The sequence below is a fragment of the Vipera berus genome (assembly GCF_964194415.1).
Source record: "Vipera berus genome assembly, chromosome: 4".
In the NCBI taxonomy this organism is placed as follows: domain Eukaryota; kingdom Metazoa; phylum Chordata; class Lepidosauria; order Squamata; family Viperidae; genus Vipera; species Vipera berus.
In genome coordinates this window covers 52,755,313-52,771,816 of record NC_138206.1, presented here as the reverse complement: position 1 = coordinate 52,771,816, position 16,504 = coordinate 52,755,313, and the positions used below count along the sequence as shown (strand labels likewise).

At 42.4% G+C, this 16,504-nt stretch overlaps 1 protein-coding gene across 1 annotated transcript in view; it reads right to left on the bottom strand.

Annotated features, from left to right (window-relative positions):
- Nucleotides 1–2,556, bottom strand: part of EVA1C (eva-1 homolog C) — a 34,949-nt gene extending 32,393 nt beyond the window's left edge. Inside the window, exon 1 of the mRNA XM_081327426.1 lies at nt 1,720–2,556. Within this exon, the coding sequence (XP_081183552.1) occupies nt 1,720–1,849 (130 nt within the window). The 5' untranslated portion in view covers nt 1,850–2,556. The remainder of the gene's footprint in view (nt 1–1,719) is intronic.
- Between the last annotated feature and the right edge of the window lie 13,948 nt (nt 2,557–16,504).

Here is a 16,504-nt window from a genome sequence, read left to right as displayed (position 1 = left end):
GAGCATCTATCAACATGTCTGAGCAATGATAGCTTCCTATTTTGGGGTTTTGACATTCTGTCAATATATATTTTGAACAGATTCACAGACTGACTACTTTAGCGTAGCTATTTATCCAATATTTTCTTACCAACCTGTAGCTCAATTAAATATCACTCAAACATAATATTTGGTAATCATCTTGGTATAAACTGTATCATACATTTCAAACGTCTATGCTAAACAATTTGCTATCTTTATGATTAAAGTTTTATAGGCAATCAGCTGCCCTTCAGATTTTTGGATTACAACTCCCAGAATCTCTGAACATCGAGTGTTCCCTGAAGCTCATAACTGTTCTTTTTTTTAAAAAAAAAACTACCGACTTTTTGATTTTAAATTAATGCATAACTATAACTTTCTCTTTTTTAAAAAAATAAAATCTCTAATGCTACTTAAAATTCTTACTACCTATGCACAGGTATAGAAATAATTTTTTAAAAATATTACAGAGTTGTTGTGGTCTTAAACTTTTAAAAAGCCTTTTAGCTATTCTGACTGTGATGTAAAAAACAACAAAGAATGAATTAACATGTGCATTTTTTTCTAGAATACTTAAGAACAAATGTTATCTTTTCTAAACCTGTCTTCTAGATTGACTTTTCCTTCCTCTCCACCCGTGTCCCCAACATGAGTAAGCTTCACAAGCATATGCATCAAACAGTTTCTGCATTATACATATGCATTATACATATGCATACTTCGGCACTAGATTCCTTGCTAATGTCCAGTGCTTCTTTCAAAGCATCCAGGAGCTGTACAGTATGTCCTGACTGAACAGAGCTGATAATAATTATTCAACTGTCTCTGGTGGAAGGTCAGGATACAATCAGAACGGATAAGGGCTCAGCTATTAAAATAAACGAGGAAGCAATATCAAAGGGGCATTTGTGGCATATCAGTTTTGTAATAATAATGGGTTCATTCTTAGTTCCTGACACATATTTCATTGACAAAGTACACCGAGGCTTCCATTTTTAAAATGAGTTTGGTTCTCATTTACCTAGAAGCCTTTAGTAGATAGGAAGGTACTGTCAATATCCCAAGACAAACCATTTCTTAGCTAAAAAGTATAACGAAATTCAGGAAAGAGAACCTGGATATGCTGCCAATGAGTACACATCTTTGCAGTTTGAGTCCACATACTAGTATTTAATTTTGCCATAACCAGCAAGTTTCCAACCCTGATGTTCTCTGCTAGAGGTATTGGATCCTAACTACCGGTACCATCGCTCCCAGTTAAAAGGCCTGTACTGTCTAACGGTGGTAAGCAAGTACTCTCCTGGTTAAGTCAGGGAAGGCTGATGTCGACCATTTAAAACAGGGGTCTTCAAACTTGGCCCTTTTATGACTTGTGGACTTCAACTCCCAGAATTCCTCAGCCAGCAAAGCTGGCTGAGGAATTCTGGGAGTTGAAGTCCACAAGTCATAAAAGGGCCAAGTTTGAAGACCCCTGATTTAAAAGTTCCAGGGTGGGTAGAAACTTAACAGGTAAAGCTTTCTTCCCTGATCTCATCCTTATGGGACTTCCATCCCGAAAAGCGCTCAGACGTCCCCTTCTATCTATATACCAAAGGGGTTCCTCGCCTTCCCTCACCGGGGCTCGCCCGTCTTGCCTTGCGGGGACTGACAGAGGAGGAGGAGGGACGGCGGCGGCGGCCAAGGGTGGCGTCCCTTTACCTGAGAAGTCAGCCAGCCCGGCGCTCTCTTTGGTCCAAAACAGGAGCAGGCAGAAGAGGCGAGGGAGCAGCAGCCCCCCGGGCGCTACCTGGCGCCGGCTCGCGCTCTGCCCAGCCCCCACTTCACGCATGGTGCGGCGCCGATCCAGGCAGCCCAATCGGGTCACATGACGGCTCCAGCCCAGAGAGTCCCTGTCCTTTCCCAGGACCGGAGCGGCCGAGGGAGACCCAACTCCGCGCGAGGGAGAGAGGCAGGCGAAGGAAAGGGGCGGGAACCGGCGGGCACAGCAACGCGGCGCGGCGCGGAGCCTTCGCCCAGTTTCCACGCACTTTCCCCGAAGAGGAAATCCCAGGCAGACGCAGCCCGCCGCGCGCTGGGGAAAAGCGAAGGGCGCGGCGCGGGCTCTTTGCGCGTTGGCGGAGGGCAGCGGGGAAGCCGGGAAACCCTTCCCAAAGCCCGGCAGGACGGCGGCGGGCGCGTAGTACGGAGGAGCCGGCGCAGCCTTGACCGGCCGGCTAGTTAGCTCGGTATTGATTGCCACGCAGTGACTCTCCGCTTCTGCTGCCCGATAGGCTCCCTTCACCCCTTTCTGGCTAGTCTCCTTCGAAGACTGTTCTTGTCACCTTGACCCCTTTTGGGGTCGTCGCCGACAACTTTTTTCTTCTTCTTCTTCTTCTTCTTCTTCTTCTTCTTCTTCTTCTTCTTCTTCTTCTTCTTCTTCTTCTTCTTCTTCTTCTTCTTCTTCTTCTTCTTCTTCTTCTTCTTCTTCTTCTTCTTCTTCTTCTTCTTCTTCTTCTTCTCCTTCTTCTTCTCCTTCTCCTCCTCCTCCTCCTCCTCCTCCTCCTCGATGCTGCTCTGGGGCTGGATGAGCTCCGAGCTGGTTTTTGGCCATGCCCCAGCTAACGCATCCCACCGAGAGCCCACCCCAGCCCACTTGACGCCCTGCCTGGTTATTGCTGGTGCTACCGCCGCATGTAAGTGCTGGGGTGGGGGTAGAGACCATAGGGCTGCCATCCTGTAGTAGGGCATCGACGGGGCTAAGGCGTCTGAACAGACGTGGATATGATCATTCTGAAAGTGAACGTATGAACAATGAAAAGGAAAAAAAAGACCGTCTCTCCCTTCTCCCAAACCTTATTTTCGACCACGATGAATGGCGTGAGGTCCAAATTCTCTGCACTCTTTAAGTAGTGGAGAGGTAACGGTGATATTAGCCTCTTACAGCAAAAATTTAAGGAGTGTTAAGTGAACACAATCCTTTCAAAGCTGCTATTGCCACAGCCTCTTCCATCTGTTGCCTTCCAAAAATGATGAAGATTTCCCACTGACCTCAACTAGGATAGTTATGCTTTCTGAGGAGGTACTTGGTAGCCAAATGCATTTGGATGCGTCTACTGTTAATGTTTAATAATTAGTTAAAAATGCATTTCTTGGACAGATTGCAAAGGCATTCACCGTTCAGAAACCACCTTGGCAAGAAAGCTTTTGGGCTAGTCACTCTTTCTCGGCCCAACTCACCTTACAGAGGGTGGTTGTTGTTATGGAGAAAATAGGAAGAGGAAGAAGTATTAGGTATGTTTACCACTTGAGTTATTTATAAAAATAATAAAGGCAGGATATGAGGAAGAAAATAAAAAATAACTTTTTTCTTGAGAAGAAATATAAATTTCAATACACTTGCCTTCTGTTCCTGAAATACTTAAATGAATATACTTTATGGACTTTAACATGTCAGGAAACTCAGAAACCAAAATGAAATAGTGTGTACTATTTGCCTATGATGTAGTGATATAGTGAGTATCAGCTGCTAATGCACCTTTATTTCATAAAATTCTATAAGATTCTTATAGATTGCAACTTCTCATGCTTACATCCTATGTGTATAGTGTTAATTCCTCCTTCTTATGTAGTAATTCCAATAATTTCTATCTACGTTAATAATACAAATTTTGGAAGAGATTATAAAATAGGTGGAGGAATTTATGATAGATTTTTTTGCCAAATCCAATAAAAAGTAGTAGTTTTTGTCCATAATTTTATACCTTTTTTGTGTTATGTTAATAATAGTGTGTCTTTATAATACTCTTTTTATTTCAGCCTTCATGTTTTAATATTTGAAGGAGCTTCAAATAGTTGTGGGTAATGCAGAATGCCCCTCAGTCTCAATCCCCAACATATGAAGGAAAGGCTGAATCTTAATGTTGTTTGCTTTTGACTCTGCATTTATAAGTTTTATTATATCAAAGTAATATATGCACATCACTATGGCAATATGACAGAATCTCAAAATTAGTGATGAAGTTGAATTTAATAGCCTAATTCTGACAAACACTGACAAAGAACACATAGCAGTAATCTATTCTTGCATATTGGGGTAGATTTCTCCTTTCGGTGCTGTGTCATAATTTCTGTTAGCCAGATGATAGTTCCACAGTTTTTGCGAGATTTCTGATATTGGGGAGCATTAAAAGGAACTCACTCATCGTTAATATAAAGCAATCTATCCAGAATCAAATTAATCCTCTTGATTTCAGCACCAAATGTGGCACTAGTAAGGCAAATCCACACCATTTGAGTTAATATTTTATTTCTTGAATTGCATCTTGAACAGCAAGCTGATTTGGACCTTATGTCAAGCTATGAAGATTGCTTGCACTAGGACAGCCATGCTGCTTCTAGCTTGCGAATAGTTCCAAGGGGGGGAGGGGAATGTATGGGATGTAGAGGTGGTTTCTATCCGTATGGGAAGCAAGGTCGCAGAAGATATGTTATGGCAAGCAGAGGCTTTCTTCTCATAACAATGGCCTGAAGATTAATTGGACAATGTGACTTGAAGTATCAGAGAGGGAAGAGAAGGTTTTACTTTTTAAACTATCTTTCTGGCACCATATTGCCAGAATTGGTTTTGCAATCATTAGTGCCGGTTATGCTGTGCTCAATAAAGTTTTGCATTAGAGATCGTAATGTCTCAGGTGTGCTTACTTCGTTGGGATCATCAGCTGGAACTTTGACACCTTATTTAATAAAAGCTGACTGCAATCTAAAAATCTCTACCTTGAGGTTTGTAAGCTCATTAAGGCTGTCATTGTGTGAACCCAGCCAAATTGGGTAGGTTAGGTTTTTTTTTAGTTGTTTGCCATTTTGTACAAACTCAGCCTGCATTGTGTGAATTTTAAAAAAATACGTAAATTCAAAATTAAATTAAGTTTGCTGTATGAATGCAGCCTTAGGCTACCTGCAAACCTGAACCCTGGGAAATCAATTTATAGGTGAACATATCAAGTATAAGGGACGTGGTGGCTCAGTGGGTTAGGACGCTGAGCCTGTCGATCAGAAGGTCGGCAGTTTGGCGGGTCGAATCCCGAGTGCTGCGTAACAGCCTGTTACTCATCCCAGCTTCTGCTAAACTAGCAGTTCGAAAGCACGTAAAAATGCAAGTAGAAAAATAGGGACCACTATGGTGGGAAGGTAACAGCGTTCCGTGCGCCTTTGGCATCCAGTCATGCCGGCCACATGACCACGGAGACGTCCTCGGACAAGCGCTGGCTCTTCGGCTTTGAAACGGAGATGAGCACCGGCCCCTAGAGTCGGAAACGACTAGCACGCATGTGCGGGGGAACCTTTACCTTTACCTATCAAGTATGGCCATCAGGAGATGACATGGTTCCATTTCCATGTGATCAATATAGGAAGAAAACCTGTGGTCCCAACATTTTCTTTTTCAATAGCTCTTTATTCTATTTTGTGTACTTGTGGCCATTAAAGAAACAAACTGCTTAAGTGGCAGTTCAAGTACGTTTTAGGTTTGGGTCATCCAGTCAGTTTTATAATTGCGTCTTTTCACTGATATCTTCTAAAAGCATTCACGTGCAACGTTTGTAGGATTTTTTTAAGCAACTTTGTTTTCAGCTTTCCCAACCCAGCCTGTGACGAAGCCAGATTTAAAAGGAAAGTGATCATCTATCTCAGTTTCACTCTGAAAGGGACATGATATTGGAGTCTTGTCAAGAATCCAGAATGCTTCATTTGCATGCAATCACTCTTTTTTCTGAAAGACCAGAAACAAAAGGCTCAATATACTGACTATGCCAATAGCAGTCTAAAGAACTGATGGTTTTTTAAAAATTTCCTGTAACTTTACTTTGTTAAAGCATGGTGTTATTATTTTTATTAATGATTAACATTGCTTTATTTTTCATGTTGTAAAAGGTAAAGGTAAAGGTAAAGGTTCCCCCGCACATGTGTGCTAGTCATTTCTGACTCTAGGGGCCGGTGCTCATCTCCGTTTCAAAGCCGAAGAGCCAGCGCTTGTCCGAGGACGTCTCCGTGGTCATGTGGCCGGCATGACTAGACGTCAAAGGCGCATGGAACACTGTTACCTTCCCACCGTAGTGGTCCCTATTTTTCTACTTGCATTTTTACGTGCTTTCGAACTGCTAGGTTGGCAGAAGCTGGGACGAGTAACAGGCGCTCACTCTGTTACGCGGCACTTGGGATTCGACCCGCCAAACCGCCGACCTTCTGATCGACAAGCTCAGCGTCCTAACCCACAGAGCCACCACGTCCCTTTTTCATGTTGAATCATCTTGAAACTTTTTATTTAAAAATAAAAACAGCATTTTTTTCCTTACACAAAAAGTTTATAACTGAGCATTTAAATCATGGCAATAGCAATACAGTACTTTAAATTGCAGTGGTCCCTGACTCTAAGACTGCCAATAAGCTACTACCAAGTTTCTAAACATCTCTGCTGCCTCTTTCCCAGATACATTTGTTGGTCTGTATCTTCTTAAAGACAAAAAAAAGTTGTTCTTGGCACATTTTAAGGCACTTTATTTTCTGAACTCAGACATTAAAGGAAATCTCCCAGAGGTATTAACTCTAGAAATAAATGTTGGGCTAACTGAAGTAAAACATAAATACACACATACATACACACACCCATCCATTCATTCTGCTGCAATTATAACTTTTGGCAGTGTATAAATAACAATAAAACCAGCAAACTAAAACTCCTAAATCAAAGAACATATGGAATTCCCAGAGCATTGTCTAAGAATCCTGGAACAGTTTTGCTTTATCCTGCTTCTGAAAGGTGAACAGAATTGACAGTTCTGGAAATATTAGCACCAAGCCATATAAGGTTTTATAAGTTAACACTATCAGATTCCATTGTACCAAATTAACTAATCTATTAACGATTAAGTAGAAATCTAGTGATAGCCAATGTATGGGCCTATTGCACCGATGTGACATGTTCAAGACAAGTTAGCGCAGGAACTACGCTCCAGTATGTGAGCGGTCTTACCCGTCAGCCCCATGTTGCAAGAGCTTTTCACTTGCCACTGCCTTCATCTGCCTATCCAATAATAGTCATACAATAAGTCTGGGAAGACCCAAAGTCCATTGACCTACCCTTTTAAGAAATAATGCTAAAACTGACAGAAGGGCTTGATGGACAAACAGCAGTTTCATCTTATTTGTATTCAGCTGCAGCGTCTTCTTATCCAGAGCTGTCAGACATTGGGACTTCAACTGTATTACTGGAATAGCCAGGATAGCAATGTAGATATTATTGGCATTAGCATCTTATTGAGCATGATTATTCTACTTATTGTTATTAGCAGGATTATTATATTTATTATTATTTAGCAGGTTAACTACCGTATATACTTGACTATAAGCCGAATTTTTCAGCCCACTTTTTGGGCTGAAAAATTCCACTTCGGCTTATACTCCAGTCAACAAAAAAACTTACCGAGGACTTGTGCGCGGCCGAGGCTTTGGTGCTTCTGGGATCGCGCGCACCTCTCCCAAGCCACCGCCGTCCGGAGACCTGCCGAAGTTTGGGGAGGTTTGGGGAGGTGCGTGCGGAAAGAAGCAGGGAAAGAAGCAGGCAGGCAGGGCGCGGAGGAACGGAGACCCGGCGACGTTTGGGGAGACGCCCAAACCTCCCCAAACGTCGGCAGGTCTCCGTTCCTCCGCGCCCTGCCTGCCTGCTTCTTTCCGCTGTGGAAAGAAGCAGGCAGGCAGGGCGCAGAGGAACGGAGACCCGGCGACGTTTGGGGAGGTTTGGGGAGGCGCCCAAACCTCCCCAAACGTCGGCAGGTCTCCGTTCCTCCGCGCCCTGCCTGCCTGCTTCTTTCCGCAGCGGAAAGAAGCAGGCAGGCAGGGCGCGGAGGAACGGAGACCCGGCGACGTTTGGGGAGGTTTGGGGAGGCGCCCAAACCTCCCCAAACGTCGCCGGGTCTCCGTTCCTCCGCGCCCTGCCTGCCTGCTTCTTTCCGCTGCGGAAAGAAGCAGGCAGGCAGGGCGCAGAGGTCCGGAGACCTGCCGACGTTTGGGGAGGTTTGGGGAGGTGCGCGCGCACCTCCCCAAACCTCCCCAAACTTCGGCAGGTCTCCGGACGGCGGCGGCTTGGGAGAGGTGCGCGCGATCCTGGAAGCACCGAAGCAAGTCCTCGGTAAGCTCCGGGCGGTCACTTGCTTCACGTCTCCTGAGGGAAGGGGGGGTGACTGGAGCGGGCGTGTTTCCTCGCCTGCTGGGCGCCGCGATTTGCCCGGGGAACGCGCGGGCCCCGAATGGCAGCGTGGAGCGAGGAAGCGGACAGCCAGGGCTTCCCCGAGAGCCGCGGCCACACAGGGTATTCCTGTGTATTCAGGCTTGCAAAATGGCGGATCGAGCCTCTGCTGGCGGCAGAGGCTTGCAGAACGGCGGATCGGCTTATACTCGAGTCAACAACTTTTTCCAGTTTTTGGGGGTGAAATTGGGGGTCTCGGCTTATACTCGAGTCGGCTTATACTCAAGTATATACGGTATCTGGTTCCTGTAGCCTACACTCTCTGACCTTCATCTCAAGAAATTTTTCTTACTTTTATGCAAAGTCTAAAGCACTTGTGACACCAGGAGGGGCAGTTTTTCCTCACTGGGGGTGGTCTGTAGCTTTCATCGTCTCGTGTAGGTGACTCATCATCTGGTTGACTGCCCCTTCCCATGCTGAATGGGCCTGGGAATGCATTGTCCTCGGCCCCCAGGCTTTCTGGTTGTTCCAGGGCAGGGGTGTCAAACTCAATTTCACTGAGGGCCACATCAGCATTGCGGTTGCCCTCAGGGGGCCGGGTGGGTATGGCCTGGGTGGGTGTGGCCTACTGGGTGGGCATGGCTAGAGTGCGTATGGCCTACTGGGTGGGTGTGGCCAGCTCTACATCGTTTGCATCAAGGGTGCCTATGGGGGCCTGGGCAGGAGTGGGACAGATCTGAGGGTCTCTGGCAGAAGGAGGGTCTCTGGGCCAGGGCCAAGGCAGTGGGGGCCGTTCCCTCACTGTTTCCAGGATGGCTTCGCGGGCCGCATGAAACCACTTCGCGGGCCGGATCCTTGTGTTTGACATGTCTGTTCCAGGGGAACAGACATGTCAAACGCGGGCCTTGTGTTTGACATGTCTGTTCCAGGGGAACTGTGCCATCCCCACCAGATGGTCCCGGTTCCAACTCCTCCTCCTCCTCCAAGCTGGCGTCTGACGGGCTAGCACACAGAGCTTAGATTAGTCCTGATCCTACTGGCTTTAGGAAGGCCCTGAAAACATGATGATATGGGGGCAGCAGCAAAGAGCCTCTTCAATTATTGCATTGACTGTGAGGTACTGATAGGTTCTTGCTGCTTATAGTTACAGGTATTTCTGTTTTTAATGGTATTTTTCTTGATGATTTCTTTGTTTATAATTTTTTTTGGTTAATGGTTTTTGGCATTGTTTTAATTGTGAGCCACCCAGAGTCACTGAGGTGAGATAGGTGGCTATAGAAATTGAAGAAATAAATAAATGAATGAATGAATGAATGAATGAATGAATGATGGATGGACGGAAGGATGGAAAGTTTGTAAGACCAGTTCTTTATATATCTTATAGTCAAAAATCACTCAGAATTACTGGAGGGTTTTTTTGTCTCATGCAAAAACAGTCGGAACCTCTTGCAAGTTCATGACCAGATTCTATATGGTGATGCTGCCTGGCTTGAAAGAGGTAATAATGTGCCCTCTTTTGGACAAGCCACCACCTGACTCAACTGCGTTGAGTAATTGTTATTGTGCCAATCCTTCCCTTTTTATGGAAAATTGTAGAGAAGATGGGGTAACAAGTACAGAAGGTTTTGGATGAAATATCCAATTTGAATTTATGCCTAGACATGGGGGGGAAAGCTGCATTAATCACTTTTATGGATGATTTTCAGCATGACTTGAATGACTGTGGTATATCTCCCCCTGATCCTATTAGATCTTTCAGCAGCGTCGGATGCTATTAACCATCGTATTTTGGGGGAGTCCCTGTAACAGCTGGAAATCAGAGGTATTATCATGCAGTGGTTTTGCTACTTTCTGAGCAGGTGATTCCAATCAGAAGTGGGAGGAGGAGAAGTTAAATCCTAGATAGTTCAGTGGAAAGAATTAGCTCATTTCTTTTTAACATCTAGACTAGAGGAAGCCCTTAGAACAGGTCATCCATTAAATCTCTCTGCACAAAGCTGAACAGGAAATGCAGTGGAACTCTCGAATCAGTGTTTTAGAGGATGTAAAGGAATAAAACGGGTGGAACAGACGAAGACTGAATCCCAGCAAGATGGAAGTACTGCTGGTGCAAAGATTTCAAGAATCAAGGTACCGTATTTTCCGGCGTATAAGACGACTTTTTAACCCATGAAAACCTTCTCAAAAGTCGGGGGTCGTCTTATACGCCGGGTGTTAGGGTTAGGGGCAGTTTTATTGTCCGATGTTACAGGAAAAACCAGAGGCAACACCCCTCCACACATACACACACGCAGGCAACCTCGGCAGCTCATTGATAGGGGGGGAGGAAGGGGGAGAGAATCACAAAATTGCTGTCTGTTGTCAAGCCCTGCGGGCCCGACACTACGCAGGGGGTCTCATTCCAAAAACAAGCCCTGCTTCACCTACTCACCTACTCACCCCTACTCACCCCCCCACTGCACACAGCTCGCTCCATGACCCGGCGCTCCGGCAAACAAAGGAAGGAGGTCGCCCGTAATCAGCAAGCCCGACTATCAGCTGATCGCCGGTTCCTGGCTCTGCAAACCCGACGACCAGCTGCTTCACGGCATTGGCACGTGCCTGCATCACAGGGCTTTGCTGAGGACCCCGCAGGCACTCAGGAGGACAGCCCAGTCTGTCTTGCCGTACAGGGAGCCTGGGCACTACAAAACATGCTAGCTGTTCCTTGCCTGCCGACGGACCTGTGCCGGGACTGCATACTATAGCCTGCGCACTGGAGGCAAGGGACGGCTGTTTTCCGTCGGTGTCAGATGGACCGGAGCCGGGGACTGCTGGAGGGCGGCCCTGGGACGTGTGGAGGAGCCCGCTGGAGCCAGATACGGATGAGGGGGGGCAGTTGGTTGGAGAGGGATAGGCACACACTGGGAGCACGTTAGCGTTTTCACCCGGGTTGGGGTAGAGGGGGTTTGGAGAAGAGTCACCCAGGATACTAACAGCAGCAAGGTTTACAATGCTGAAGTTGTCGAGAGTCAGAAGCATGTGGAGGTTAAAGAAACGCAGGCAGGCTCTGGATGCCGGAGGTGTACTTTGTACGTTGCTAAGCACATTGATTTGTGCTTTAGATTGTAAGCTGCCCTGAGTCTTTGGAGAAGGGCGGGATATAAATGGGATTTTTTTTAAAAAAAATTGCGTCTTGGAGACAGGGAAGGCTGGGCAGGCACGGAGGGAGGGAGAGCTGACCCACCCAATCCTAGCAGACTTTGTATGCAGTGGGGTAGTCTTATACGGCGAGTATAGCCCAAACCCTATAATTTAACAGGAAAAGTAGGGGGTCGTCTTATACGCCCAGTCGTCTTATACGCCAGAAAATACGGTATTCTAGCTCGAGTTGATTTCGTTCCACTTCCCTTGAAAGCTACCCATGGGTTAACTAGTGTGAACTGGCTACGGGGGCAACGCCTGTGCTGTAGGAACTTCCCTGGTGGTGAATAGAGTTATGATGTGTAATTCATGATACTTTTTATTTTCTTTAAAGCTAGTTCTACTTTGAGCCAACAATATGCCATTGCTCTAGATGGAGTTTGCCATCTAATAGGTGCTGAGGTGGGAGGGAACTCTGAAGTTCCATCCCAGATATCAAGGGAATGGGAGCCAGGAGGAAGACTTTCTCTATATAGTCTTCTCATTCTGGAAAAGGTTATCCAGAAAGACCAGGATTTAGCGTGTTAACATTTAGACTGTTCTTCCACAGGACTATTGGGAGAACCTCAATTAACCAAATAGTAGTACAACTATTTTCTGAGGTTGTACTTCTCTTCTTATTATGCTTTTATTAAGCTACCTAGAGGCCACGGGAAAAGACCTACAAGCCAAAGAGACAAATTACTGCATAAAATGAATTAATTAATAGGAACTGGCAATAAGAACAGCAAACTGCTAATATTATTTTGTGATGACTCAGGGAAAGTTAGATAATATGTTAAAAATAGAAAAAGCTATTAGAGACAAACTGTTTCTTCCATTATATAAATTTTTCTAAGTTTCAGGATTTCCATGGAAATCATGCTGGCTTGGGTTATTGAAAGCTTAAATTAAATGTAATTAAATATATTATTTTATAATACATTACCGAGTATGAAGAAAAAAATGAAGAAAAAATAGAAATTCTACATTAAAATACCTAAACAAAGAAAATAGAAAATTGTACACTACACTGAAAGGTAAAGATGACAAACATCCAAATATTTAATTTATCTCTATATATTCACATACCCACACCCACATACATTTAAAGATAAATGCCTATGTATGTGTAGATACGTAGCTATCAATCTAAGAATATCTGCCTTTCTTCAATACTTTTTGTAGTTGTGCTACAATTTTTGTAAACAATAAATTGATTCTAGTCCATACAATATCATATTGTCCTGTTTTGCTTCTCCATCAATACAAAGCTAATTCAAAATATGAGAGTTGATACATTTAATTAAGCCATCATTTCAAATCAGGAATACAGACTTTCTTCCATGAGTATACACTCAAGGTTTTGCTACAATCCAAGCATGATATAACCAAAGTTCTTCACAGATAGAAAGATTTTAGATTTTGGAGATATAATTGAACAAAATATTGACATATTTAATCCTTAACGGAAGAATCTAATATAATATCATTCTAACCAATATGGAATTACAAGTAGACAAGTCCATATGTGCCATAATTAAATTTATTACATTTGCAGCATAAAAGTGCGAGCCAACCTTTTTAATACTGTATATTCTCTGAACAGTACAATAACTCATAGATAATAATGATTCCATTATGAGCCCATGTTTTTCAGAAAATTACCAGCTATTTTCAAATAAGAATTAAGAACATCATTTTCCGTGAAAATAAAAATCAAATTTAAATTTTCCACCCAATACAATAAGGCCAGATATCTCAACTGCTTTCAGTGTTTGATCAGTAACCAAGTTCTTGTAGAAGTATCATTCTAAGGAAAAAAAAATTGCTACATCATAATCGAACAGAATACTATTAGGTTCCCACTAGCCTATAACAATGGCTTGCAAACATGACTACAGGTCCTCGACTTACAACAATTCATTTAGTGACCATTTGAAATTATAATGGCACTAAAAATGGCTTATTTTTTTTAAAAAAAATATTGTTTTATCATAGAAAATGAAATACAAAACAGTAAAACAAACAAAATGAAACAAAAGCATGGATTCAACCCTAACAACAACAAAAAAGAAAAAATAGTGTACAAAAAAACAGGAAAAAGTGGTCAATTAAACATGTAGGATCCCTCTGTTAACCATCTGTTATTATATTTAGCACATAGAAAGTCCACAAATGGTTTCCAGTCTCTTTTTTTTTATTGAAAAGTTTTAAAATACATTTTATCTTTAACAATCCCCCCTCCCCCTCCCCTACCTATCCCTCCCTACCCCTCCCCCCCCTTTCCCCCCTCCCCCCCTGACTTCCCAGAGCTAAGTACAGGGTATAAAAACAAAGAACAATCATAAACATCCATATGCTACCAACAATAAATTCTTAAATCTATCACTCTCTAGCTCATATAAGATAACTACAAACAATACTAATATTTCATATAGAGAGAAAAAAAAGAAAATAGAAAGGAAGACTTATTCAAATGCTAAATGAAACTTTTTAGTCCCGTATTTCTTCTGGATATATTCAATCCATTTTTTCCACTCCATAATATAACGTTCTTGCGAATGATCTTTCAAATAAGCCGAAATCTTTGCCATTTCTGCCAGGTCAGAAACCTTTAAAGTCCATTCTTCTATAGTCGGCAGTTCCTCCTTCTTCCAATACTGACCTATTAAAAGTCTTGCTGCTGTAACTAAATTTAACATCAACTTAGTGTCCACTACAGTAGCATCTGTAATTATACCCAACAAAAAGAATTGCGGACAAAACTTTATCTTTTGCTTGAAGATCTTCTGCATATTCCACCAAATTTTTATCCAAAAAGCCTTGACCTTTTTACAAGTCCACCATATGTGAAAATATGTTGCATCTTCACCACCACACCTCCAGCATTTTGGCTGATAGTTCGGATACATACTTGCAAGCTTTTTAGGATCTAAATGCCATCTATAAAACATTTTATAAAAGTTCTCTCTTAAGTTTTGAGCTTGTGTAAATTTTACGTTCCTCACCCAGATCTTTTCCCACGTATCCATTGTAATAACTTCTTGGATGTTCTGGGCCCATTTTATCAAACAGTCTTTAACCAGTTCTGTTTCTGAATCAATTTCTATCAATGCAAGATATATCCGTTTGATATGTGCTGGACCCTAATTTCTAATTTGCTTTATCAAATTTTCATCAGTCATTGCAAAACCAGTTTTCTGATCTTCTTTCCACCTGGCCCGTAGTTGAGTATATTGAAACCAGGTTTGAACAATCTTCTCATCTCGCAAGAAATTATACGATTTTAAACACCATACACTTCTTTCCAAGCTTAAAATCTCCTTATACGTGGTCACGTCATGTTTGAAACCAACATTTATGTTTTCTATTGCGTGTTTTGGAATTGCCCACAATGGTATCTTACGGTCTAACTTGTATCTATACTTCTTCCAAACTCTCAACAATGCCTGTCTTAAAATATGCACTTTAAACACATTATCTACCTTCTTATCATACAACAAATATGCATGCCAGCCAAATAACAAGTCATGGCCCTCAAGATTTAATAATCTCTCTTGTGTCAAATTAATCCAATCACTTATCCCTGCTAACGCAGCAGCTTCATAATATAATTTAAGATTGGGCATTTTAAGACCACCTCTTTCACGAGTATCCTGCATAATCTTAAGTTTAACTCGTGGCCTTTTCCCTGCCCAAACAAATTTATTGATACCCCGTTGCCATTCTTCCAAATTAGAATCTTTCTTAAGAACCGGTATCATTTGAAATAAGAATACAAATTTAGGCAGGACATTCATTTTCACTGCTGCGATTCTTCCCAACAAAGACAATTGCCATTTTTCCCAACTCTCCATTTCTTTTTGAATTTTTCCCCATAGTTTTTCATAGTTATTTTTATATAACTTTGTATTAGAGGGTGACAAAAACACCCCCAAATATTTGACCCTTTTAGCAATCTCAAATCCAGTTAATCCTTCTAAAAGAGCCTTTTGCGATACTGTCATATTTTTGGCCAGAATTTTAGTTTTTTGTGCATTAACTTTAAATCCAGAAACCCTCCCATATTGCATTATTATCTCCATCAGGTCCACAACAGAATTTTCTGGCTGGGTCACTGTAACAACCAGATCGTCTGCGAACGCCCTCAATCTATAATCCTGATCTCTAATTTGTATACCCTTAATTCTTTCCGAACTCCGTATTTTTACTAGTAATATCTCCAATGTTAACACAAATAGTAAAGGCGATAACGGACACCCTTGCCTTGTGCCCTTCTCAATATTACATGCTTCAGTCAAACTATTGTTAACTATTATTCGGGCAGTTTGTTTTTGATATAATGCCCTAATTGGTTGCAAAAATTTATCCCCAAAATTCATTTTATCTAAAACTTTCATCAAAAATTGCCAATTCAATTGATCAAAAGCTTTTTCAGCATCTAAAAAAATTAGCGCCGCAGGGATCTGGTTGTTCCTTTCCAAAAACTCTAACACATCAACTATATGCCTCACATTATTTTTCATTTGCCTACCACTAATAAACCCAGTTTGATCCCCATGAATCACCTGTTGCAAAACCCTCATCAATCTGTTAGCCAACACCTTAGCAAATATTTTATAATCTGTATTTAAAAGTGATATCGGTCTATAGTTTTTAACTTGAGTAGCATCTTGATCTTCCTTCGGAATCAAAGATATAAAAGCAGTTCTCCAAGACGGAGGCACCTTACCCCCTCTCTGAATTGTCTGAAACAGTTCCTTTAACAGCTTTATCAACTCCATTTGTAAATTTTTATAGTAAACCGCAGTCAAACCATCCGTACCTGGCGCTTTATCCAACTTCAATTCCTCAATTGCTATAAGAATTTCTTCTTCTGTTATCAACTGGTTAATCTCCTCTTTTTGTGCTTGCGTAAGAACCGGGATGCTAGCATTCTCCAAATATACGTCAATGTCTTTTTCATTAATCTTTTCCTTAGCATATAATTTAGAATAAAAATCCACAAAGGCTTCCTTAATAAGATCCTGTTGAAACACAACCTTTCCCTTATGTTCAATTTTATCTATATTAGAAGCCCTTTGCTTTTTCCTTAGTCTA